The sequence below is a fragment of the Dendrobates tinctorius genome, unplaced genomic scaffold (genome assembly GCF_039654945.1).
Source record: "Dendrobates tinctorius isolate UK_male_01 unplaced genomic scaffold, ASM3965494v1 ptg000010l, whole genome shotgun sequence".
NCBI classification, from domain to species: Eukaryota; Metazoa; Chordata; class Amphibia; order Anura; family Dendrobatidae; genus Dendrobates; species Dendrobates tinctorius.
Window position 1 is genome coordinate 6,825,046 of NW_027361678.1, and position 27,756 is coordinate 6,852,801.

The window sequence follows — 27,756 nt, forward strand, 5'->3', positions numbered from 1 at the left end:
TGTTTGACAGCATATGATCAAATATTTAGTCATTAGCAGAGCGCTTGAAAACTAAACACTCTTCGTCATAGTTTTAGGGTATGTGCACACGTTGCGGATCCGCAGTAGTTTTCCATGCGGTATACAGTACCATGGAAACCAAATCTGCTGTGCACATGCTGCGGTTTATTTTCCACAGCATGCCAATTCTTTGTGTGGATTCCGCAGTGTTTTTACACCGCTTCCATTGTAGAAATCCACCCAAAGTCTGCGCTTAATCCGCAACGTGTGCACATACCCTTACCCTACATGGACGACCTATCCATTACGAGTGTCAAAACTTATTTTGGAGTAAATGTCATTAGACAAGGCGGCAAGTTATTATATATTTAATATTTCACCAGATTTGCTGTTAAAAATGGATTCCACATTTCCATAAATTGTACAATTAACTCTACTGAAAACATTGCAGCTTAGAAGAGAATGAGCAATAGATGAAGACTGCATATTACACAGATTAAAAAAAAAAAAAAAAAAGTGCAAAGTGAGGAAGAAGAAACAAAACCACAAAAATAATATTAAAACAAAAAAAAAGTGAAAGCCAATGCATTCAGAAAGATTCAGGATGCACATTTTATTGAAGTAAAGCCAGACAATATCTTTCTCATATAGTTTGTCACTATACAATAAGTCACCTCATGTATTCACTTTGTCACAGTATTTCAGACACTTGTGCCAGTTCCGAGTAAAACTCTCTCCAGTTAAACCAATGATAAACACTTAAATGCTTCAAGCCCTATATATTTTTAGAGTTTCTCTTTTTTAGAAACGTCGTACAGGATATACATATTTAACAAGACACTTAAAATTAAAGAAAAAAATAGAAATTAAAAAAAAAAAAAAAAAATCCATCCGTACACCTATAGCCACGACAACTTCCATAGCTGCTTTGTAAAGAGTAGGTGGCATCAGCTAGCAATAGATTTTATATGTACATCTATTAGGAGTTATTTACATAAAAGGGCTAAATATCCAGTTGAAAAAAAGTAAAGGCTCTTGTGTTAATAATGTGCAGTTTCGCAACCCCATGAAAAAGAAAAAAAAACTCATGATTTTGTACAATGTAAACAGCATGGGGCATGAAAATCTTTTTTCTTTTCCTCTACGAGACCAGTGCGATTCCTGTCCGCATTTGTCAGTCTTCTTCAAAGTCGGACTCTCTGGATTTCTTGCACACCGTTCGGTTAAAGCTGTGAAAAGCAGGCACCCAGCGGTTGTCGTGAAGCCCCACCCTACAGCCACGGCTCTCTTTTTGAGACATGTGACAGCACATCCAAAAACCCGGGCCGTAAGGTAAAGCTTGGCAGTAAGGTTTGGGATGCCACAGGCATAACGACACGTCGCCCCTCCCGTACTTTTTCTTGCACTGCTTGCAAGGGTCATCTTTGTAGCGAGGGTCCCGCACCCACAGCGAATCGCACGGTCGGATGTCGTAATGTTCGATAAGGAATTTGAAATAAAAGGAAGTGCATTTTAGCGCAGCGAGAGATCGGGTGGGAAGATACTTTAATATCTTCACCAGGATGTGATGGGGTAAGAACGCCATGTACTGCTGAGGCTCCAACAGCTGTTGGATCTTAAATCTGGTCTCGAGAAAATCGTGAGACACCTGCCTCTTTACGGAAGAGGCATTGAGTACCTGAGTTACGGTTCCAAGGGAGGAGATGGAGACAGCGTACTGTGCAATCATTGAGCTATTCTGCATACATAGAGAATTGTCAAAGGCTCGTTTCTCGGGGGTGTCTACCTGCGACTTTACTTCAGGGCTGATCCTTACATGTGCATGGGTTGCATCGTTTTGATCACTTTGAAAAAATAAGACCCCGGGTGATGGGTCCCCTGATAAAGCTTTGTCCTGTGTGTGTCCTATATCCTGTGTGTGCATTAATACATCTGCAGTCTTATGCGATGGATCAGGGATCCTATCTGAACACTCCAACTTTTCATCAGCTGCACCATCATTCACCGACTGACTCTCATAAGAATCAGGGACACATTCAACAGCTTTTATACAGACAGAAATAGATAAGTTACAAGGATCCACAGTTATCGCAATATCGCCCCTACACCTCATTTTTAGATAAGTGTCTCTTACGAGTTCAAGGTCTACGTTGGCCACAAAAAAGTCTTCCATAGGCGGCAAAGACTCAGAATCTTGAGGCTTGGGTGGAGGGCAGTTTTGCCAAGATTTCACCGGAGAAACGTCTTCCTCATTTTGCAAAACATTTGGCTCCACCCCGGAAGCAGCAGCAGAGTGTTTTTCAGGATCAGACGCATCATCCTGTGGAGGACTCGCTCCTTGTTGCGAGCTGCTGGCAAGCAACATCCGGCCGACGTTCCTTCTGAAGCTGTTGTTTCTTGAGAGTCCTCCTGATTCGCGGTCATTCTGGCGTCTCAAACATTCAGACTCCAGTTTAGCCACCATTTCCAAGACGCACACGGACTCCAGTTCAGCCTTCTCTGAATTGTCTTTCTCAGAAGGGTTTTCACTGGCTGCGAGTGCCATCAAGGAGACGGGCGGAAGGGCACATTTAGAATTTCCAGTGGGTTTCGAAGGATTGGAAAAGGGTTTAGCACAATCTGAAAGTAACGCACTTGCTCTTTGCTCTAGAAAAGCTACCATCTCTATCACAGAAATGGGTCTTCCAGGAAGAATTCCATCATTATCTGTGACAAAATTTATTGAACAGTCTTCCACTGAACTTGGGAAAGACTCGGAGAGGAGGCACTTTTTCTGCGCTTCCTGCACCTTCTCCAGATGGTTCTTTACGCGTTTCATGTCCACTGATTTCTTTCGCCTTTTGGCAGCTCTTCCGCTCATGTCCCCAGTGTTTTTAATCTTCATAGAGCTGTTCCTATTGCTGCTGCAGTGATGAGAGGCAAAAAAGGCAATCTTCTCTTTTGTGTTTCCGGGTTTGATGAGTGCACAACTATCCAATGGGACCTCTCCGTCACCTTCATGGATGGTTGCAGGAGGAACATTCTTTGCTTTGACCTCAAAGCTGTTGGAGGAGCTCATCCCTGCTGTATTGCACATGGTGTTCGTAGATAGTGTGCCCAATGGCCTGCGTGGGGGATTGTCCATACAGGGTAAACAATTCTTGGTGGCCACATTACGCTTCTCTTCTTTTGCCGAGCTTTGGTTGTTCAGATGCATGCCTTTGTTTGATCTTGGTTCTAGGAGAGATTCTTTTTTCTGTATCTTGTGATATGGCTTTAAATGCATTCCAGAAGCCCTGCAAAAAAAAAAAAAAAGTGCAGGCGGTGAGACTCGCCGAAATGCAGAACCCAAAATCAATACATGCAGCAAAAACCCACAGCTGACCACATGCACCCAGATCCCATCTGCTTAAAGGAAAATCTCTTATGTTGGAAAATACATTAGTAGCCAGATTTTGTACAGATTTGCTGCTCTTTACACAGCTTAGGCAGTCAGGGCCGCTCCGTAATCCTTGAAAAGATAATCACGAGGGCAAGCGAGCCATCTGAGAGAGCAAACAGTCTGATATTAGCTGCAATCGCACATCTAACTTAACTTTTTACAAATGAAGAAAAAATTTTATTTTGAAGGCTACACATCAGCTAGGTTGGGCTACAAATGCAATAATATGTGTACATGAGGAAGAAAAACTTATTTCAGAGTATGTAATCTGCAAACAACTAGTTTCACACCAGTGAAATGTCACAGCATCCACATCTGTGCCTATATCTATTCTATGGAAGTCACTGATGTCTCCTTTCTTTTGCATATTCCTAATGCCCTGAAGGTTTGCCCTCACCTATCAGACATTCACGGCATATTTTGGGTATACGCCATAAGTGCATATTAGAGTAGAAAAATTACTTGTCTAGGGTTCCTGCAAGGATTTTTTTGTTCTGATCTGCCGTCGTTCTCGACTAATTCTAGCCCCAGACGAAGGGGTAAAAATATTGTCCTGCCCTTCATAAGAAATGGGAAATCCCCATATAGGTGATTAGGGTGCAAGCAAAAGACAAGCCTGTCATGTTGCATTTCATTGGTTCACTTTCCAGTAGAAAACAGATTGTGCATGGACCGTGATTTCTGGAATGGCAGTGGGTCTCTTGATCCATACTAGACAGCATCAGACATATAACATTGCCAAATTCAGGTCATGAGACCCCCTGGCCAGGACAGACATGGTGGGTCACTCACTGACCATAAAAAAACCTGATCTGAAAGGTTTCCATATACATTTGGCTGACAACTAGTCCTTCTGACTAGGGATGGGTAGACCCATGGATGCTCTGGTCAGTCAGGTTCAGCCAAATTTTTTTTTTTTTTCTTTTTTTTTTTAAAAAACTTGATCCCAATCTAAAACCAGATTCAAGTGACTGTGGGGCCCAAACATCTGGCGATTAACACGCTGTCACGCAATAAGACATGTGAGCCAGCTGCTGTGACAAGGTTACGCCAAGTGCCAGAATTGGTGCAAATACTTCTGGAGTGGCTGCAGGCTGATTTGTATTTTGGGAATGACCCAATAACCATGGGGGTCCCCAGCCTATTAATATCAAATTGAAAAAAAATTGAATTTTATAAGGAACTGGAACACCTACTTTATTAATATCAGCACCCAGTTGTCTTTTGTCTTAGCTGGTTATTTAAAAAAAAAAAAAAAAAAAAGTGGAGGGCCCACAAACTGGGGACTGATATTAATAGGCAGGGAATGCCCCTTAGTTATTTGGCCATCCCCCGACCCACAAATAAGGGGGGAAAAAAATAAACAAAAAAAAACAAAAAAAACACCCACACACCTGGGGTACCCTTATTTTTAATAACCAACCAAGGGAAAGCAGACAGCTGTTAACTAGTCTCATGCTTGGAAGGGGCCAAATATCAATGGACCTTCACAGCCTGAAATTTTTAGCTCTTAAAAATGGGGGAGGGAGGGCCCCATGCAGATTTTTAAGATTACACTTAAAAAACACAGGCGCCAGGGGTGCCTATATTTTTGCTAACCAGCCAGAATAAAGCTGAGAGCTGCAGCTGTCTGCTTGATGCTGAGGATCCCGAACAGTATCATGGATTTCAGTGTTTGGAGTCCATTGACAGACTAAGGCCGGGGTCACACTAACCGACGTAAAATACGGTCAGTATTTTACATGCGTAATACGGATGAATGGCCCCTAAACAGTGCTCCGTATGTCATCCGTAATCAAGGTGTGGTCGCGTATTTTGCGCATCTAAGCATCCGTATGGCGAGATTTTCTCGCAGGCTTGCAAAATGGACATATAATGGAGCCCTATGACAGGGTTTCTAACAGAAACCAAAGAATAGATAGACACATAGAATGTATGTATGTATATATATATATATATATATATATATATATATATATATATATTTTCTATGTGTCTATATCTATTCTTTCGTTTCTTTATTAAAACTGTCAGTGTGAGTTTACTGTATAGCGCACTGAATTGCCGGCTTTGCTAAAAGACACCTGGTGCGTATTTCTCGCAAGTCACATGTGTGGTCCGTGTGTAATCCGTATTTTTTGCGCACCCATAGACTTGCATTGGCGTATTACGGCCGTAGTACGCTGACAATCGCAGCATGCTGCGATTGGTACGGACCGTAGAATACGCCCGAGAAATATACGGCTGGTGCGAGGGACCCCATAGAGAATCATTGGTCCGTGTGTAATGCGTGCTTTTAGCGCCTCTCACTCGGCCGTATTCCTCGCCAGTGTGACCCCGGCCTAAGTGTCCGGTACGGACCCCGAACTTTATCATTCAGATTCGCCCATCACTATCCCTGACCTCTTCATACACATGTGCATACTCAGTTGAGCATGCATGTGTTCTCAATGGTGGATCAAGCTGCTGCCAGAAACGTCTTGTTGTAATTAGTCTCCAAAAGGTGAAACCAGGATTAAGAAATATTAATTGCCAGATCCTTCCCTACTCTGACATCAGCCAAACCCTCTGCTGATGTCAGAGTAGGGACATTGCTTTTGGCGCAGGTCGCCGTACCGTCAAAAGGACGCATGCGGCGGCAAAAGCATACCTGCACACGGCCTGCGTACCCAATGCTAAAGATAGGGTACGCAGGCTGCATGCACCCATAGGCGGAGCTGACCGGAGGATGCGCGGCAGGGGGTGGAGCTTCACGGCAAGTGTCCACTGCGCCTCCAAACGCTAATGTGAAACCAGCCCAACACTGACAGACGAGCATGGATGTCTTCAGCAACACTTACCTCTTGACATGTTGATAGGAGTGGAATTTCAGTGGTTCCCTGTGGAGGCCGGCTCGGCTGGAACTCATCCTAGCTGCCTGCACACAAGGCGTGTCGTCACAGCCAGTCCATCTTTGTTATGGGTGTAAGCTCAGTCTGTCACACAGTTGTGGTAAACTGTGGAAACAAAAACAGAAGAGAAACACTTAGCCAGACGGATCAGTGCCATTCATCCCCAGCACAGGTAATGGATGACATGGAAAACCGCATTACAGGAAAAGAGCACCCTTCCCCCCCAATAAGGATCCAGCCAATGGATGGAGCCACTTACTCCACTTTTAGTGCCATTAAGATGAGAACAATTCTGCAGTTAGGAGTTTCATTTAAAAAAAAAAAAAAATGCACATTTCTGAAATAAATACTGTGGGATGACTGCACAGCATGGCCTAGGTGAGCTGTACTTACTATTAGCCCCGTTTACACTACAAGATCTATTTCAGGCAAAAGCAGGTTTAAAATATCCACACTGAAGATTCCCACAACTCAACACTTTGACTGCGGGGAGTCTGCCAGGAGGCTAAAAATACAGGAGCCGAAGCCAACACTTCCTAATCCAGATGGTGCCACTTACTGGAGGCCTATTAATCACAGAATTGAGGATCCCAATACAGTACATGGGGCGGCCATACACGAGTTGGCGGATGGCCAAATATACAGGCAACAGACTGCCCCATACACACGAGCACTTGGGCTGACTGAGCAAAGAGAAAAGCTGCTTCAGGTCAGACTTATCTCCCCTAAATAAGATGGGAAGTGAAGTCTATATATCCCCGATTTTATGCACAGCATCCCAAACAGCTCAGTATGGGGGGCACAGACATGTAGATTTGAGCGGCAGACAGTGGAAGCGTCTTATAACTGGAGCAGACAAAACATAGAATATAAAACATAGGGACAATGGCTACATGTCCCCGCGCCATGCCACCTTCACCACACTTCAAAACATGGGAGGATTCTGCAAATACAAAAGGGGAAAAGAAAAAAAAAAAAAAAAAAAAAAAAACAACACACACCTTAGAAGCACTTAAAGATTCCTGGGAACAAGGTTAAAGTACAAAAGGAACATATCAAATGCCGTAAAGAATTAGAGGAATCAGGGCCACAATCTTACTTCTGTAGCCCACCATTAGCAGGGGGACTGCTCTTTGTAGGGAAAGGAAAAATTCCAGTTTGGATGACTTTTTATGCGACAGGGATTCAGATGATGGAGCGAGCAGCTATGGGGAGTGTGGTCTCTATATCTGCCCTTCATTATTAACAGAAAGTACAGAAATGGCACCAGCCATTCTCCCAGCCTGGAGGTGGATAATCACAGCAGCCCTGGTCATGCACCCTGCCGCGCCCCTGGCAAGGATAGCTGAATGCAACTCTGTGGTATCTAGGGTAGTCATAGAATGGCAGCACACTACATCACTTAAAAGGGATTGTCCACACTTGAGAACATTTGCAGTTTGCCGAATTATTCCAATGTGTAATGTACACACAGTTAGCATTCTCCTCTGCATGCCGATTCCAGCACTTGCCTAGTCGCCATCATGTGCGGACTAGTCTCAGCCACTTCTCAATGGAACCTACTGAATGAAGCGGCAAGTGGAGCTGAATCCTGACAGTGTGCACACTACATTGCTGAAGATGTCCTTGGGTTGGACAAACCTTGTAACTATACCCTGGCCCCACCAGAAGCCTTAAGGGCCTGTCACACTAAGCGATATCGCTAGCAATATCGCAAAAACGTCACTGGATTTCGTGACGTTATAGCGATAGCGCTGTGTCTGATACTTACCTCCGACCGCTCCCGCGCTGGTTATTGCTGATCGCGCGAGAACGTCCTGGGCCGTTTCTCGTCGTCAGCTTCCTGTGGCGCTGACGAGAGACGCCTGGACGCGGCCGGGAGGACGTCAGGATCGCCGCGTCTGACAGGTAAGTAGCCACCGCCGACCCCTGCTATGTTGCTGGTGAGATCTGCCTGTGTGGCAGCTCACTAGCGACCACTTAGCGATGTACCAGCGATCCTGACCGCGTCAAATCGCTGGTATACCGCTAAGTGCGACAGTACCTTTTAGTAGCTTTGCACAGTACAGAGCTCGAATTATCTAATCGATCCTCGGATTATTTTACATTACCACAAACACTGGATGAGTCTCCTAAAGACACATGCCGACATATGGGATATATTCCACAAATGTGAAAATGAATGCAAGTCCACAGCCAAATTGGAGAAAATGAAATGTGCAGTGCTCTCGTTTCATTTGCATGGGAGTTCTTTCCAAGAAATCGTCCATGCAAGCGAATGGAGAGAGCAGTCCAAGTGCAGACCCCTTTCCAATGAGAGCACCATGTGGAGTCCAGGATCCAGCGGACCTTTATGGTATATCAGGTACCATTTAAAAAGGAACCGTTTCCCGGCAGCTATATGTCTGTAGATAAATAGTGTTGGCCGCACAGTCCACAGAACAGAGATTTTGGCCGTCCTGTTAATATAAAAAAATGGATGAAGAACAGGTGTACTTTATGGATACCCAAATAAACCTGGTCATCTGGCGATGGTGCCGGTGTTCTAAATCAGGGAGGAAGCCAAATGACTGCCAAGTTCTTTTGCAGTCAATGATTAATAGGTTGCAAACTGCAACCACAGAAGGGCTTAAAGCTCAGAACACATTCTTAAAGGGGCAGGAAACAAAGGTGAACAGTTTTAAGACTCCTTACCAAAAAGGTCACATGGGCCCCCTTCACTTTTGGAAATTAGTAGATTTAACAATCTAAATCAACAAGCCAGGACAAAATAGGGGGATCAAAGATGCAGAAGAAGCCGATCATTTGACTAAAAGAAAACCGGAAATTATACCTGAGGAGCAGGTAAAAAAGGTGAAAACGTCTCAGTGGTCAAAATACCGAGCTGAGGGTTAAGTACTTTATGACAGGGATTAGCGGTGGGAGGTCACTACCACTCCCTGAAGCCAACTTTCCTCTCATCTCCTATTTTTACAGAGCTAAACTGAAGCAGGACACCTGACAAGTGAGTGGACTTTTTTTATAGCTTTTGATCTTAAAATAGAGAATAGGCTTCACTGTAACAGAATCTGGACTAACCATGACATATGGAAGTAAATACTGACAACACTTGTAAGAGGATCGAAGACCACCCCAAGTGTCACGGTGTGCAGGATACACTCACGGAAAGGAGGCTGAGACCCTCGAAAGTATAAGCAAGGTTTGATTATTCACACTAACACGTTTCCGCACTTTAAGGGAAAAAAAAAACAAACAAAAAAAAAAGCTTGCTTATGCTCTCCTTTCTGTGAGCTGAGCCCTCACACCGTGATAGATTGGCAAAGCAGAGGTTACACTACCTGAACAATACTTTCCTCCAGCCACAGATCTGCAGCTACAACACCTCAGGCTTCTACAGGTATTGTCTCCTTACATGACCCCTAGAGGTGAGGGCTGCCATCATCCTCACCCCCATCTTATTTCTCATGGTACTGCCCTATCTGTGAGCCTTTATCCCATGCCTGTGTCACTCCAGCTCTATTCCCGGCTGACTTCTGCTTGACCGACAGCCCCTAAGCTGTGTGACCTCAGACAAAGGGAGCTGTCAGCCAATGGGAACGAGGCAGTACTGGGCGGGGGAATAGAGCTGGAGTGACAGGCTTGAGCAGCGCTTCCAAACAGATTTCTCTGTAATGGAGGAACGGACTGTCTAGCTAAAGGTGTTGCTGAACTTGTATTTACAAGAACTATACAGACAAGTAGCTAGGGGGTGAAGTTCTGCCGACAAATTCCCTTTAAAAAAGAAGCAATGGCCGTCTATCTGCATTTCTACCCTGAACATGGCAGTGTTGGAGGAGGGGGGGGGGGGGGGGGGTTGAGGGAGAAACAGCACAGCTTAGTTTGCCCAATTTTCCATTGCACACCAAGGGCTTATTCACACCCTTCGCTTACAGTACCAGAAAAAAAAACAAAAAAAAAACCCAACAATATAATATATACACACTGCTCAAAAAAAATAAAAGGGAACACTTAAACAACAGAATCTAACTCCAAGTAAATTAAACTTCTGTGAAATCAAACTGTCCACTTAGGAAGCAACACTGCTTGATTGTCAATTTCACATGCTGCTGTGCAAATGGAATAGACAACAGATGGAAATTGGCCATTATCAATACACCTTCAATAAAAGGAGTGGTTTTGCACATGGGGACCACATCTCACTACCAAAGCTTTCTGGCTGATGTTTTGGTCACTTTTGAATGTTGGTTGTGCTTTCACACTCGGGGTAACATGAGACAGACTCAGGTAGTGCCGCTCATCCAGGATGGAACATCAATGCGAGCTGTGGCAAGAAGGCTTGCTGTGTCGGTCAGCGTAGTGTCCAGAGGCGCTACCAGGAGACAGGCCAGTACACCAGGAGATGTGGAGGGGGCCGTAGGAGGGCAACAACCCAGCAGCAGAACCGCTTCTTCTGCCTTTGTGCAAGGAGGAACAGGAGTAGCACTGCCAGAGCCCTGCAAAATGACCTCCAGCAGGCCACAAATGTGCATGGGTCTGCACAAATGGTTAGAAATCGACTCCATGAGGATGGTCTGAAGGCCTGACGTACCCAGATGGGGGTTGTGCTCACAGCCCAATACCGTGCAGGACGCTTGGCACATGCCAAAGAACACCAGGATTGGCAAATTCACCACTGGCGCCATGTGCTCTTCACAGATGAAAACAAGTTCACACTGAGCACGTGACAGACGTGACAGAGTCTGGAGACGCCGTGGAGAGCGATCTGCCTGCAACATCCTTCAGCATGACCGGTTTGGCAGTGGGTCAGTAATGGGGTGCGGCTCTCCATGTGCTCACCAGAGGTAGCCTGACTGACATTAGGTACCGAGATGAGATCCTCAGACCCCTTGTGAGACCATATGCTGGTGCGGTTGGCCCTGGGTTCCTCCTAATGCAGGAAAATGCCAGACCTCATGTGGCTGGAGTGTCAGCAGTTCCTGCAAGATGAAGGCATTGAAGATATGGAATGGCCCACCTGTTCCCCAGACCTGAATCCGACTGAGCACATCTGGGACATCATGTCTCACTCCATCCACCGTCACATTGCACCACAGACTCTCCAGGAGTTGGCGGATGCTTTAGTCCAGGTCTGGGAGGAGATCCCTCAGAAGACCATCCGACGCCTCATCAGGAGAATGCCCAGGCATTGTACAGTAGGGAGGTCATACAGGCACGTGGAGGCTACACACAATAGAGAGCCTCATTTTGAGTTGTTTTAAGGACATTACATTCCACTTTAATTTTGTGTGTGACTCCAAATCCAAGCCTCCATTGGTTAATAAATTTGATTTCCACTGATGATTTTTTGTGTGATTTTGTTGTCAGCACATTCAACTTTGTACAGAACATATTATTCAATGAGAATATTTCATTCAGATCTGGGATGTGTTATTTGAGCGTTCCCTTTATTTTTTTTGAGCAGTGTATATTTTCATACACCTGGTGCTCATTTTTTCCTTGCATATTTGAAGCAGAGTTTGAGGGGGTTTTTTCCCCTTCAATATAAATAAATAGCAAATAAAACGCAAACCCTGGACAGGACCACAGACTACAAGGACAGGTCATATCAAAATGAAATGAGCTACAGTTGTGGGTTTTTCCCCCCAGAGTCAGTACATGGGGGCACAGACTAGTTCTTATATTGGCGCCCCTTAGAGCAGATCTGCCTCATCTCTCATTTACAGCCCAGTATCGGCTATAAAGGATCATTACGTAGGTCTCCACACATGGAAAGGTCACACAGTCTAGACAGAGCTGTCAGAATGTCAAAGACAAGGGCCGTCTAATATCTGGCTTTCCAGGTGACTTCACCAGAAGGCAAACAGGGACCCTTTGCAGTCTACCATAAAGTGGGACAGGAACCGCCACATAGGATATCATACACTGCCAGGGCATGCTGGGAGTAGTAGTGTTAAAGGGGTTGTTCAGGACTTTACCCATTCTACGGACGATAATATATTGATCGGTGGCTTTTCAGCCTTTAAAGGGAATCTGTCACCCCATTTTTCGACTATCAGCTACCGGCACCGCCATCAGGGGCTTATCTACAGCATTCTGTAATGCTGTAGATAAGCCCCCGATGTAACCTGAAAGAGAAGAAAATAGAGTTATATTATACTCACCCAGGGGCAGTCCGATTTTGGTCCGATGGGTGTCACGGTCTGGTCCGGCACCTCCCATCTTCTAACGGTGATGCCCTCTTCTTTCCTTCCTGCCGTAGCTCCTGCGCAGGCGTACTTTATCTGCCCTGTTGAGGGCAGAGCAGAGTTCTGCAGTGCGCAGGGAGAGGTCAGAGAGGTTCGGCGACTGCACACTGTAGTACTCTGCCCTCAACAGGGCAGATCAGTGCGCCTGCGCAGGAGCCACGACAGGAAGCAAAGAAGAGGACGTCACCGTTAGAAGATGGGAGGTGCCGGACCAGACCGCGACACCCATTGGACCAAAACCGGACCCGGACCGCCCCTGGGTGAGAATAATATAACTCTATTTTCTTATCTTTCAGGTTACATCGTGGGCTCATCTACAGCATTACAGAATGCTGTAGATAAGCCCCTGATGGCGGTGCCGGCAGCTGATACTTGAAAAACGGGGTGACACCTTCCCTGCTTAAAGGGAATCTATCAGTGTAAGGACAGACACTATGGAGTGACCCAGTTTTCGTTTTTCCTTAAAACACAAGGTATTTAAATGGTGTTAATAGGAATCACACTTTTGCATGTCGTTAATTTGGTCAGATACTATGACAAACAGGTCAAAAGATCACAGCCATATTATTATAGGTACTTACAACCCTGCCAAGGAACATGCACGGATGAGAACAATCCACTTTATTTTCATGGCAGCGGTGAAGTCGGCCAAATAAAATGGGTGTATACCACATGAAACAATCTTGGAATCTGCTACTAGGATATAGGAAAAAATGAGTAATGGAGATGCGAACATTCCCTTTGCTTTCAGCGTTGTAAATGGATGTACATCTCGGAGAAAGGTTCACGTGCCCGTTTAGGACTACACAAGCTACATTGGTACAATGTATAAGGGTAGGTGCACATGATAAGTATCTGTTGCAGAAAGATCTGCACATTTCTGCATCTCTTGGCAGGAAAACCGCACTCCTTGCTATGGGTAAAATCTGCAGCAAAAGTGCTGAAAGAATTGACATACTGCAGAATTCTAGCTGCACCAAATCTGCAAGTCACAAATAAGCAGTGTGCGCATGAGACTTTAGGATTCTTATTCACTTTGCTGAGATCAGGAAACCCTTCAGGCTGTGTGTCAAATCTGCGCAGACACAAAATCCACAAGTGACAAATCTGCAATGTGTGAACAGGCCCTAACTGTACACCAACCCATAGATTACAAGGGAATGTCAGCAGATTTTTTTATATGTAATCCGAGAGCAGCATGATGCATGGACAAAGACCCTGGTTCCAGCTATATTAAAGGGAATCTGACACCATATTTGACTAAACTATTAATATGGGCATACAGGTTATAGTCTGCTGAGCATAGTGCTCCCTGTGTGTCTCATGTCAGATGTGTTGTTGCCGAGAAATCACTTTATATAAATGACCTCTTCCAGACTCTGGGGAGGATGATGCCGAGAAGATAAATCTGCCTCGAGAACTCGTTTTACATGGAGGGGGGATACCAGTGCAATGTATAACGAACGCTCTCTGCTCTCACTGCAGAACTGATACACATCTGCAGGCTCCTCTCTGCTTCAAGCTCACAAGCATACAGGGCTGTAATATTGCTACAATACAGCAGCATTCAGAGAGCTGCAAAACTAGTTTGCAAGATGACAAATGTCACTTCTCCTGTTCTGTGTTAGTTACTTGTCTTACAATGGTAACCCCCCCATTTCATGTAAAAAATTTAAAAAAACCTCTGGAGGCAGAGTAATCTTCCCTACAACATCTGCCCCAGAGCCTGGAAGAGATCATTTATATAAAGTGATAAAAGAGGATTTCTGACCAACACCACATCTGATAAGAGACACAGGTAGGACTCTTCAGCAGTCTACATGGCCAAATTTGGTGTCAGGGTCCCTTCAATGCTATGGGTCCGCATATTCACCATCAAATGCAAGCAAATAAAAGAGACCAAGGAAGCGATGAGAGAATCAGAGCTGGACCCAGAGGGTAAGGAAAGTTTCCCCACCATAGACATTAAATTCTCCAATAAACACATTTTTCCCCTTTGTTTTTGCTTTTTAAATCCTATTATTCACGTATGCAGTTTTTTGTAAAACTGCTGAAAATATCACACAACAAAATAAATGAAAAGGCTTGAACAAACCATTGCATTCTGTCTCTTATAGAAATGATGATATATAAACTTATAGAATTCCCCAAATTTATTTATATTTACCAATGGAAAGGATGTTGAATACCAGGTGGCACCCAGATGACCCGTAACCTCTTCTAGTCCATACATCAATTGCTACAAAGACTATACGGGTGACAGGCGCACTTCCGAAGACGACATCAGATCACCTTTCCTTCGCCACCTCTATCAGAAAATGAAAGTAACCGCTGCGAAAACTGACCATTGTTCCTGTCCATCAGGTGTCAGACATCCTGCACATCCCATGCCTAGACCGCAGCAGATAAAATGACCACAGCCCAAAGCATCTAGCAAAACATATATGCATTGCTTGTCATGGACTGAACATGTACCCATTATAGTCAAACGTGTTCACTTTTTTTTTTTTTTTTTTAAATCAAAGCTTATCAAGTTTATTGTTGACGAAGGAAAAAAAAAACATTCTGATGAAAAACAAACCTCTTCCAAATGAAAAAAAAATAAAATAAAAAAAAAGTAACGGCTGCGTAAACATTTCGAAAGGACCTAGTCACAGAATTTTCATTGCTGCCATTAGAATGGCGGAGGGCCCTACTCACATCTCTGCGGGTATATAGACGCTAGATCATAGGCTTCTGCAGGACATCCTATTCGGATATATAGATTACACACGACAGTCCAAATTATGTGTCCATTATATGGCTGACATAAGAACCAAAACATTTGCTTGGCACCTACAAGGGGACAATTTATCCTCGTCACTTTCTATTGCCAGTGTCAATGCCATGACGAAAGCTCCCGATCACTCTGAAGGACGATTACCGCTGCCATTATCCAGGAGGGTGTGGAGGCCACGCTTGTTATCTGCAACTACAGAGCGTATGGAGGAATGACATGAATGTACATTGTGTAATCAGATTTAGGTGTGGCATCAAGTACACATTTCATCCTATGTGTAAAAACAAAATAAAAAAGGGGACGCTTTTTACTATTATTTTTAGGACATAACAGCTATAAAAAAAAAAAAAAAAAAAAAAAAAAAAAGGAAGCAGGTCTGTCCAAAACAAGCAACATCTTAACGTCACAGGCCGGACAACCTGTGGCTTCAAGGTGTTACATAAGGTGACGACTGTCAGATGGAGATGCATCATGCAAGTTATAATCCCAGCATAACCCGGTAATATACCGCTCTGGATAATGCACATTCAGCAAAAAACATTAGGCGTGGTCCTGCCCCGTCTGACACCGGCAGAGGATACCACCGTTACACAAAACACCGATGGCCTGCAACATACAGCGTTTGAGGGTCTGAATTTGGCGTCGCCTCTGGTATATCTTGTTTAAAGGGTTTCTGTAATAGTCCCTATAAATTAGTGAGGGGTTGTCGGCTTGGACGGCTTTTTCAATTAGAAAGTTGCCAGGAATTCACTTTCATTATGATCTATGGGTGTTATGGAGGCCACCATATATTCCAGGACACGTCCATGAACATTGTTACACAAATAAATGTACATTTACGAAGTCATAGGCACAAAACATCCCCCAGACATGAGCTAATATTGTCAGATACCTCCTTATTCAGCTCGCTAATACAGCTTACCGAATAGCTGCAGCGGGAACCCGGATCGCTCCAGATAATCAGGTGTCCGCTGCTGCAGCTGCATGTGTCACAGCTATGCGACAGTCACAACACATTCATGGAGAGCCCAACAAAAAGCCTCTCTATGCATGTGTTGTGACTGTCACACAGCCGCGGCGACAGACATCTGATTATTGGGAGCAATCCGGGTTCCCGCTGCAACTACTCGGTAAGCGCTATTAGCGACCCAAATAAGGAGGCATACGACGATATTTGCTCAGGTCTACTTACAGCTAACCATCTGAGCTAGCAGCACTTTGGACGCTGCGCTTGTTCTAGTCTCCGCAAGAGAAGTTGATGTGCTGCGAGTCCATCTCCACGGGTGTTCCTGGACGCATAGTGGGCATGGGTTTTCTTGAAATCCAATTCACTATGCTACAACATCTGGATAACGCACTAGTACCCAGCGTCCAACCAGCAACATTTACCAATTGTGTGTCTGCACATACATTGGTTGTTTGTACGTCCCTTAGGCCAGGGGTCAGCAACCTCAGGTACTCTGTCTCTTAGAAAGTTACAGCTCATAGCATGTGCAGACAACCTGAGAGTTGTGGTGTCATAACAGCTGGAGTGCCAGAGGTTGGCGACCCCATGCCTTCAACCCAGGTAACAGTTTAATCTGTGCTGTACAGCAAAAGGTTAGCAAACTGACCCATCTAACCCCCTGCAAGTGTCACATACATCGTGGTTGCAGGCATGCACAACCATCATACAACCATGTATGACCGATTAAAACAATAAGGTATATTCTAAAATGCCCTCTAGCCTTTTCAGGTGTACTTAATGTGAAATCTCTAAACTTCAGGCCATACATGTCCAACTGTTCAATGTCTCAGGACTTTTTGCACAAGTTGCAGTTCTCTAACAAGGATCTTACATAACAAGATTCAGAACAGGTGTTAGATAAATGAGTCACCCAATAAATTTCAGGGGTCAGTTAGAATTGGCATTAAACAGTCATCCTCATCACGCTTGTCACTTTGACATCATGAGGCCAAGACAACACCGAAAAACTGCAATAAGGTCATATACAATACAGGAAAATTAAATCAAGTGTGAACATATAATCCCTTAAAATTTTGAACTTTATTGGATACAATTCTTAAAGAGACACCTACCCAGTGTAACAAGTTGATTAAATACCAAAATATAAACATGAACCATAAAGATGACCTATAGAAACCCTACAATAGCCCTAAACTGCAGTCTGCCTGGCAGTGGAGGTTGGCACCCTAAAAGCACGATTTTTTGGCACCCCCACTCAATGAGGACTATCCCTAACTCCCCTAGATGACCCTGTCAGAACAGGTGGGAAAACATATAGATGAGAGAAGAAATGAAGAAACATCTCCCAAATGACAGATCCAAAAAAAAATTTAAAATATCCTATGGGTACTCTATAGCTCATACAAATATAGTGACAATAAACCTAGTAAGATATCCAACCCTATGACAGCCTTTATGAAAGAGTCTGTTGAGTAAACTCTTATCCCAGCTTACAAACTGATAAGCCCAGTAATCAAAATCACCATGTATATATTTCATTCCAAATGGTATTAATGAAATGTAAACTTGTCAGAGAGGATGTGCCCCAACGCGTTTCCCCATTGTCACGGTTCATCAGGAGGCCTGACTGATGTTGGCAATCCCAAAGATACCAAATGCCATGATGGGTAGCATAACACCCAACAATTGATGAGCAGTTTCTCAGCCATTGTGAGGCTTCAAGAGCAGGATGTTCTCAGATGGAAGAGGCCACTGAGCTCAGAGAGTCAGTCATCAGAGTCATCAGCAGGGTGGAACAGAGACAGGAAGAGTCACAGAGTGGCAGAGAAGTAGACGTCCTCTGCCACATCCCACACCGAGGACTGCTGTGGACAACGCCCTTCAGAACCGGATCTAAAGAATGCCACAACTCCAGGCACATGTAAGGGAGGCGAGAGGAACCCAAGTGTCACATCAGCGTGGTCTGTGAGCTAGACGACTTGCAAGGTGCCTGACCCCACCACCAGTAACAGGCATCATCTACACTGTATGAGGGACCAGGAGGACACAGTGCTGTTCACTGATGAAAGGAGAGTCATGCTGAGCAGAAATGATGGCCACCAATGATATTAGAGACTTCAAGGAGCGTTGTGCCTCGGCCATTGTCGTCACCAGAGGAGCCTGTGGTGGAGTTACAGGGTGGACAGATGTCTGGTCAGTACAGAACTGCCCTACACTTTGTGATTGGTATGGTGAAAAGCTCCTACTACTGTATATCATTATTCCAGTCATTGTGCCTCTGCACGGACAACACCGACCTAATCTCATCTTCATGGGCAACAATGCTCCAAGCTCATCGAGGTCTCATCATTAGGGAACAACTGCTGGAGACTGGGGCACCTCACGTGGAGCGGCCTGCACTGTCTCCAGACCCGAATCCCATGGAAACCTATGGGATCAGCTGAGTTGCCGTGTAGAGGCTCGTACCTCTGTACCCTAGAGCCTCGATGACCTGAGGACCACCCGTCAAGAAGAGTGGGATGCCATGCCTCAGAAAAAAACTCGCCTTGTGAACAGCAGGACACATCGTCAGCTTTATTTGATGCTCAAGGGCCCATGACAAGTTATTGAGACAGGGACATTTCTTGTTGGGGCTCACCCACCATATACCCACCACTGTTGGCTATTTCAATAAATTGTCTAATATGAAGTTACCATTGCTGCTTCTACTTAATGCCCAACTCATGAGAAAATATCACTGTATGGGGGAACTTTAGGTTTTCTATTAATTTCACCCAAAAGTCAAATATCCTAAACTTTCTGTGAGCAGTGTATATATTGGCTCCCACTGTATCAATCATCCTATTATTTTGGTCTTGGCTGTTTTGCTACGTACCACACATTACACCCATTTAATAAGCGATTCTGCAAATTCAGTGCTAAGCTCTATATCCAGTTACACAACTTGCTTTTCATGGGTGTAGTTCCTAAAAGTGCTGGTATGAATCAGATAAAGATCTCACTTTCCAAGTGAAAGAAGGATCTGTTCAAAGCGATGGCTCCATCCACAGCGCGGTCTTGTGCCAAACCCTTTACCTCTGTGTCACATACTACATCTCTTTGCAATTATAGAGGAGACCTTACAGAACAGATTCTCCTTCCGTGAGGAGCACTGGGATTCTTACACCGTACTAAAAAAAGTCAGCCATTCTTCTCCAAGGACATATTGTATATGGTGGAATTTTAGGTTTGTCCACTGTGGGCCTCAATGCCAGTCAGCATACATTTTGCAGTACATTTCACGCATTACTTAGATTTCTGCACCATGCAAGCAAAGAACTTAAACATCTGCAGCATACTCATTTTTTTTTTTTTTTTTTTTTTTTTGCACAAAATTTTTCTGCATCTTTTGGTCATTTCAAAACCCAATTTACATTTATTGTAAATGCTGAGCGTTTGCAGTGCAGAAGCCGCACCAGAAATCTGCAAATAGCCTTAGAGTGTTTCCACGTTCAGTATTAGGCAGCGCTTTGGACACAGCACATGTCCGCTCCGCCTTTGTACCTGCTGCCATTCCGCATGTGTTCATTGAATTGTGCGGAATCACCGCGTCCTATACATTGTACGGGTGACTATCTTTTGGAGACTGAGCGTCTCCGCGAGATAGACATGCTGTGGTCTGGAAAGACGCGCCACATGTGCGTGTACTCACATGGAATTTCAAGAAAACCCATCCACTATGCTGTAACATCTGGACGCTGCGGATGTACGCAGCGTCTAATCCGCAGCGTTTACTGACCGTGGGAACATACCCATAACCTTAAAACTAATGATATCTTAATTTACATCTAAAGCTTCTGTGCGCATTCAGCCTGTATGGCAGCATATGGAGTCTAAAACAGATCACAATTGGCTGCATTCACATCATGGCAGCAGTTCTAGTTTAAAGATGTCGGAAAAGCTACTAAAATGCCGCCAGAGGCTAATTGTCCATCTAGCCAGTAGGTTTTATTCCATATAACATGCAATAATATGTTAAAAGGCGATCTAGAGAGATGTACAATGGGATCTCATAGGCGACAATATGGCATCCTTTGGAGGCATTCATTTAGGCCGGGGTCAGACTTGCGAGAAATGAAGACCAGTCTCGCACGTCAATACCCGGCACAGTCGCCGGTACTTGGGAGCAGAGGGTGTGGCTGCATGTCTTTCTATGCAGCCGCACGCTCTGCTCCTGAGTGCCGGGTATTAAGATGCGAGACTTGACCGCGGTTCTTGCATATGTGATCCCGGCCTTACATTACGTGTAGGCCATAAACATCAAATAATCAGAGCCTTGCAGGGGTGGCCTCTGCTAGACACAGTTTATCACCTTCCAGGCAAGACAGGGACTCAAATGCTTTTATACAGATAAAATAGTGAACACTGCAGACAGTCACCTTACCCCAGTCCAGAACCAGCCCTCTTACGCTAGTCTTTGTGGTCTGGTCATGACACCACCACTGCAGCCAGTGCACAGAGAACATCAAGCTGCAGCCAAATACAGAGTGCAATGGCTCCCACAGTCTAGATTATCATCAGCCAGTGCACTGATACAGTGAAGGCCGAGTACCTGCTGTTTTCGTAATATGCATAAAGGCTTCTTTTTATTGGACGGGAGGTAAGGGGAATTCTACATCTTTTTTAGAAGGTGCAAACCCATTTTGAGTTACATGCACATGCCATTTTTCCAGCATATTCTGCCAAGAACCTGCATGAAAGAGTGCCCCTTTAATACACATAATACACGGCAGTGTTAATTTTCAGCCTTCGGTCACTTGTTTTAACTGCTTCAGCGTTTGTAAACCCTGAAAAAAAAAAATAAATAAATAAAAATAAAAGAAACTGTGTATTCTTCACACGGCTTCCGGTAAGGGAGCAGCCAGACAGCCATATAAATTGTACTGGAGTCTGAATGCAGTGCATGGACTGGCCAGCGGCTCTCCAGACCAGAGAGTGACAAGCTTCATGTATTTCTACTCAGCCAATACGCTATGGTAAGAAGAGCAACCGGGCAGTCCGTGCACTGCATTCAGACCCCGGTCCGATTTATACGGCCATCTGACTGTACTGTAAGGGTGTGTGCGCACACATTGCGGATTCGCAGCGGATTTGGTCCTGTGCAGCTTACAGTACCATGTAAACCTATGGAAAACCAAATCTGCTGTGCACATGGTGCGGAAAGTTCAGCGCAGATTTGCTGTGGTTATTTTCCGCAGCATGTCAAATTTTTTTGCGGATCCGCAGCTGCGATTTCCATTCAGGGACATACAAAGTCTGTCTCTCTCTCTACAAGGGACAAAGTTTGGAACAAATCCGCACAGCCAAACCGCACTACAATCCGCATGTTTTACCCTGTGTATTCTGCCAGGAGATGCGGATTCTCTGCCGAAAAATCTGCAACTTGTGCACATACCCCAAGAGGCCATAAGTATGGCAAAAACACCGCCAAAGCGGCTTCAGGAAATCTACTCCCAATGGAATACTTGACAGGTGCACATACACCAAGGCCAACCATTTGAGGTTTATTGGGGACTACCCAACAGATAACGACAGTTGAAATTTTAAGCCCAATTTTATTTATTTTGCAAGAAAGAAACTGTCAGATTTGTACGATGGTGGCTTGATCAAGCAGTCATGTGCATGGGGAAGTAGAAAGAGAACCATCTCATACATGGCCAGCTTCAGCCTCTCCCATAAGTTACTGGTAGGCCATGTTTAGTAATCATCCGTTTGGCTAGGGTCACACGACAGTAAAAAAAGAAAAAATTAAAAAAAATAGTAATCAGGCAGTACTCATCCGATTTATATGGTGGTGTGAGCGAGCCCTCAGAATGAATCCAGTAGCGATATAAGTTGACAAAGAAGTTGTGAAGACAGATTTTCTTTTTATAATACACGCGCTCAAAGAACATAAACTACATTTGCATAGAAGACAAATTTCACAAAAAAGTTTAAAAAAAACCAACATCTTTTGACAGCAATCTATAAAAGCTGCTGCTCAGTTCCAGGAGCTGGACAAGCCCAGGAGCACACATCAGATGCACTTGTCATCTTGTTGTTGTGGTGTAATGGAGGAAGTTTACATTTCCTGGACAAGATGTATGCAGACGTTGCACATGAAACGAGGCTGCACAGTCCTACACACATTAGTCGCTGTGTGCGCTGCAGCTCATCCTGTCCCCCATGCAGGCTGGGGGTCCGGGCTATGTATAATCGTGCCCCGCATGCACAGACATGCTCTATAGCACATCACTGGAGCAGCAAAGCATTGCCACAATTTTGTTTAGGACAGTGAAATAGACATAATATAATGTGCCACTATAGCAGAGAATCTTTGGTCCAAAAACACAATCTCATTTATTCCTCTGATTTTTGGCAAACCAAATAAAAATAGTAAAATTAGGACCTTGGCAAATATTTTTCAAACACACTAACATGCCTATGTATTCCGATTGAAATGGTGGCACTAAAACATCTGCAACCGAGCCAAAAGCTACAGCAGCCACTTACCCCTCCATGCGCAGTGCACGCCCCATTAGTGCCTATTGCCTTTGTGGACATGTTGATGTAGACGAGAGACGCTCATATCCATGATGATGCGCGAGTCACCTGTACCCGGTGGTGAAGGTCACAGGTACAGTGGCTCAGCAATGTGACTGCCTCCCTGCAGTGCATGCAGCGGCTTTGCTCCAAATTCCTGACCTGCTCCTAGCTAAAGAACAGCGCGTTTGTGGATATGCAGAGAGGGCCATCAGGTGGAGATGTGGACCACTGACCAATGTACTTTTCCACAAACAGAAAGGCTGGCACTTACAGCACGCTCATTAAGAATCTGTACAAGTAGAAAGTTTGTCCAGTGAAGGAAATAAGCCAAACACAGAAGCTCTGATCATTCTGCCAATAACTGGAGCACACAGGGCAAAAAAAAAAAAAAAAAAAAAAAAAAAAGGGAGGTTGTGCACTTAGAAATCTGCTTTTAGGCTGATTTCTATTGCAGGATCACTAAGGGCTCATGTACAATGCAGAGACCCCCACAGGAAGGCGTATTTGCTGAAACGTGCGTTGGGGCTGACACCGTCACCCACGGGCGGTAATACCTGTTTGCACCTGTTTTGTTTCTTTGTGAACCTAGCTATAGTTATACCATGTTATGGGTTTTTTTTTTTATACAAATACACATATAGCAATTAGACGTTTATGGTATGTGCAACCTCTCTATGGTTTCTTGTGGGTAGTGGTGCCATTTTGTGGTTTCCCACTTTAAGGTCTTGTCGTTTAACATTTTCTGTGTGTGTTTATCTAAACAAAGTTTACATGTTCCTTTTTTGTAACTCTGGTTTCTGTGTACATTTTTTCTCGGATAAGGCAGAGATGGTGCAGGCACCCTATGGTTTTATATTACAGAAGCCACCGTATGCCACTGTAGTCTGCCTCCACAAAGCCGAAATCATGCAATTGTGGCGGGCCATCCAAGCGTTTGCGCATCAATTGTGGGCGCGGTATTACGCATCCATCATATGGCTGTACGTATGTGTCCGAGTTTTCTCTTAATAGCTAGTTAGTTACACTTATTGATATCCTCCCCGCTCCTTTATACACATGCACACTCACAGCTGAGGACGCATGTGTTTACAATGGAGAAAATGGTGTAGGCTGCTGCCAAACTCTTCTGACAGTGACTTACAACCTGTAGGATTCGTGCACACACCAGGTTATATGGGACGAGTGCCATCAGTGGTTTTCACAGATAGTACTTGCACCTATAATATTCTATGTGGCACCACTTTTTTCCTTGGATCAAGTGGTCTGCAGGGAAAATACATCCGATTTTGATCCAAGTGTCAGATCAAATCCGGCAATGCAAGCCTGTGGGCACGTGAAATATATATATATACATACATACATACACTTGGATTTTCACAGACTTACAGAATGGAGAAGGCATGGAAACTTTTTTTCCCCCACTCTACACGCAAAAAAATAAGAATTATGCCACTCTGATAAAAGTAATCAGTCAGTTTTTCTCAAATGTGGTGAAAAGGGTCACTGGACCCTACCTGTAAGAAGAGAATAAAGAAATGCAGTTGGGAGAATAAAGAAGGGTTGGGCATGATAAATTTCAACATGTCCGATCCTGTCCCCTGAAAGAGGAGAGAAGCCAGCAACAGCAAAATCTGGCAGCTGCTTGTTCCTCTCTCCCCACCGAGAACACATGCAAGCTGGTCCAAGAGGAGCATCATATGCATGGACGGACAGACGAAAAAGCTGTCTCCAAAATAGGTATATGACCATCAGCCATGCAACACTTGCCAGCTGTACCTCAGGCCACTTTGATTTGTCAGTCTCAAGCCTCTGACAAAAATTTATCCTCTGGTTACTTTTTAAAAAGGAGTTTTCTAGGAACAGCCTGCTAAACACTTTCCCCTTTCATATGCTGCCTTGCTAGTATGCCAATATTCTAGCCACAGACCGAAGCAGTTCTTTCCCGGTACAGTCAGACTTTTTGATGCGCTGCAACTCTAGTAAGTTGTGCTGGAAAAACTGCAGTGATAATGACGATCCCACGCCGAGATATTATGCATGGATACAATGCCAAGTGTAATGAGGCTATGACACCGATGGTACTGTCCCGTGTGCAGAAGTGGAGCAACACCCCAAACGGTCTGACTGCGGAAATGCACTGAAGAGTGTAGCTTACTTTTAGAACCACTCGTTATCCCCATTTTTGTAGCAGATATATTATGGTTTGAGCAAAAAGTCTAAAAACACAAGATCCACACACGACTTGTACATTTGGTTAAGCTAGGAAAAACGAATCCCCAAATTATGCTCCTCTCATATTGAAAGTGACAAATCCATCTTATAGTGAAGCAGGATGACAATCTGCCATTAGAAAACACAGGGAGTCACCGCACCACTTCAGATCCCGGGATGGTTACGCCGCCTACACATGGAGCGCCTCCTCCTTCCTCATGTATGCATCATAAGATTAAATATTGTTTGTCTAACCCCTCCAGTGGGGTATTGGTAGCCATTATCCAGAACAGATACAATGTTATAAAAACAAATAATGAACTGCTGCATAGACTAATAAGCAAGTGCTCCGTAAAGAGGCTACCACGTCAAAAAAGAAAAGTGATATTAATTTTTGCGTGCCTGCCAAATGGTGACATTGTCCTCCCTGTGCAGGTGAGCAGTCATATGACCACGTGTATGCGATATGCAGACGGGAAGACGAGAGTCTAACAGCAAGTGATGGCGAGTATGCACATAGCCTGACGAGGGGCATCGGTCACTGGCAAAACTCAGGGACGGCAGACTTCTTCTCCAGGACAATCCCTTTAAGGCCAGGGTCACACTTGAGAGTGCAATGTGAGAAACTCGCGTGAGTCTCACCTTGATACCCGGCAATGCCTCGGGCACTCGGGAACGGAGTGTGCGGCTGCATGTCTTTCTATGCAGCTGAGCGCTCCGCTCCCGTGAGACAGGTATTGAGGCGCAAGTTTCTCGCATTGCACTCTCGCAAGTGTGACCCCGGCCTAAAGGAGATACACAGGGTGGATAAGTTGCACATTTTCCATCCAGACTCTCTCAGTGGAAAAATTAGCAAAGTTTTTTTGTTTTTTTTTTTTTATTTCATCTACTACAAATTCCTTCACAAAAGGAAAATCCCAGTCCCTGCACAGTTTTCCAATATATAATATATATATTTAAAAAAATAAAAACCACACACACCACAAAACACTGTGCATTACTCACCCTGCCCTGGTCTAGCACAGGCTCCGCCTCTGCGCACAGAATCTGATAACGTCACGGCTACAGCAACAGCATTGCAGTTAATCATTAAGTTCAGCAGCTTTGATGATTGGCTGCCGCACTGGCGATATCTATTGTTAGAGATGATGTCCAAGTAATTCCAATGTTTCCCCTAGTAAAATAATAGCACTTTTCCTCGCCTCCAACAGACACCAATTCATTGGTGTCAGCAACGGTTCTCCCGGGGCTCACGTGACATTATGCCACGCTATCCCTGTGGCTTCACTATCCTATAGACAGCAGCAGCTCTCACTTCCTCCGGATGTCCTGCCTGATGTGTCCGAAGAAAAAGGAGAGTGAAGCCGGTGCTACCCGGCCACAGGGATCACGCGACACAACGTCACGCGATCCCTGGGAGAGCCAGTGCCGAAACATCACCGTAACCAGAGGTGACTATGGGTGTTATACTGGGGGAAGCATGGCCGACCGAGTGGTGGGCTACCCCTTTAGTGCTACAGACACTGGGAGCAGCGGAAGACCCCCTATAAATTGCATTACTTGGCGCTCTTCTCCGCCGTTTATCAGGCCCGGGTGGACGCGCTTTGAAACACTTTGTTTCTTTTAACAGCAACAAACTAGAAGCCACAGGTCAGAGGTCTGCAACCTGGTGCTCTCCACGGCATGTAGAACTACAACTCCCAGCATCCACAAGAAGGAATCTACGCCAACTGTCACACGTAAGAACAGCTGGATGGCAACAGGCTGCGGATCGCTGTCACCTTTCTGCAGACATCTGTAGAGCCCCTCAGCAGGGAGGAAACTACAACTCCCAGCATGCCCTGCCTACTGCAAGCTATGAGGGCATCCTGGGAGATGTAGTCCCCCCACAGAAGGAGAAACGATCGCCGATCAGGATGGTGTGATCGAGGCTCTGATGCTGCATTATACTGTACGGACGGGGAGGGAGATAAACCGACCACAAACCGGAACAAATACAGGAGAAGAACACCCACAGGCTGGAAACGGCCCCGCACCGAGAAGAGGCTGCAGCCCCGGCCCAGCGCGCAGGAAAGTCCGAGGCTGTGGCCTGTAGCAGCCATGGAGCAGCTCTGTACCGGCGGCCGGGCCCGCTCCCTCCCGGGCAGCAATTACCTTGTCTATCAGCGGCGGCCCCGGCTAGGCGGGAGAGAGGAGGCGGCTCCGGGGAGGAAGCAGCAGCTCGGCCGCGCCACACGCTCTGTTCTCCTCCCTGTGTGAAAAGCCGGAGAAATCCTCCGGTAACGTGACCATCCGGGGAAACGACAGCAGTGTAATACCGAGCCACCGACACCAGAGGAATGGGGTGGAGCGGAGATAAGCGCTACGTCACCAGAACTAACCAGGCCAGCGCCTCTCATAGGTCCGGGGCACCTGCCACTCACACGTCATCCCTCCCCTTTCCATCGCCCTGACTGGAGCGTACCTGTCCGCGGGAGCGAGCACTTCTTCCATAGATACACACCGGCGGGAGCGCGCACTGCTACTATAGCGACACCGGCGGGAGCGCGCACCGCTACTATAGCGAGACCGGCGGGAGCGCGCACTGCTACTATAGCGACACCGGTGGGAGCGCGCACTGCTACTATAGCTACACCGGCGGGAGCGCGCACTGCTACTATAGCGTCACAGGCGGGAGC

At 45.3% G+C, this 27,756-nt stretch overlaps 1 protein-coding gene across 1 annotated transcript; it reads right to left on the minus strand.

Annotated features, from left to right (window-relative positions):
- Positions 1-598: 598 nt before the first annotated feature.
- Positions 599-27,450, minus strand: FBXO34 (F-box protein 34). Its single transcript, XM_073586120.1, has 3 exons — positions 27,233-27,450; positions 6,262-6,417; positions 599-3,275 (listed from the first exon to the last, which is right to left on the minus strand). Exons 2-3 carry the CDS (start codon positions 6,327-6,329, stop codon positions 1,175-1,177), a joined length of 2,169 nt encoding a protein of 722 aa, XP_073442221.1. The 5' UTR covers positions 6,330-6,417; positions 27,233-27,450; the 3' UTR covers positions 599-1,174.
- Positions 27,451-27,756: the final 306 nt, after the last annotated feature.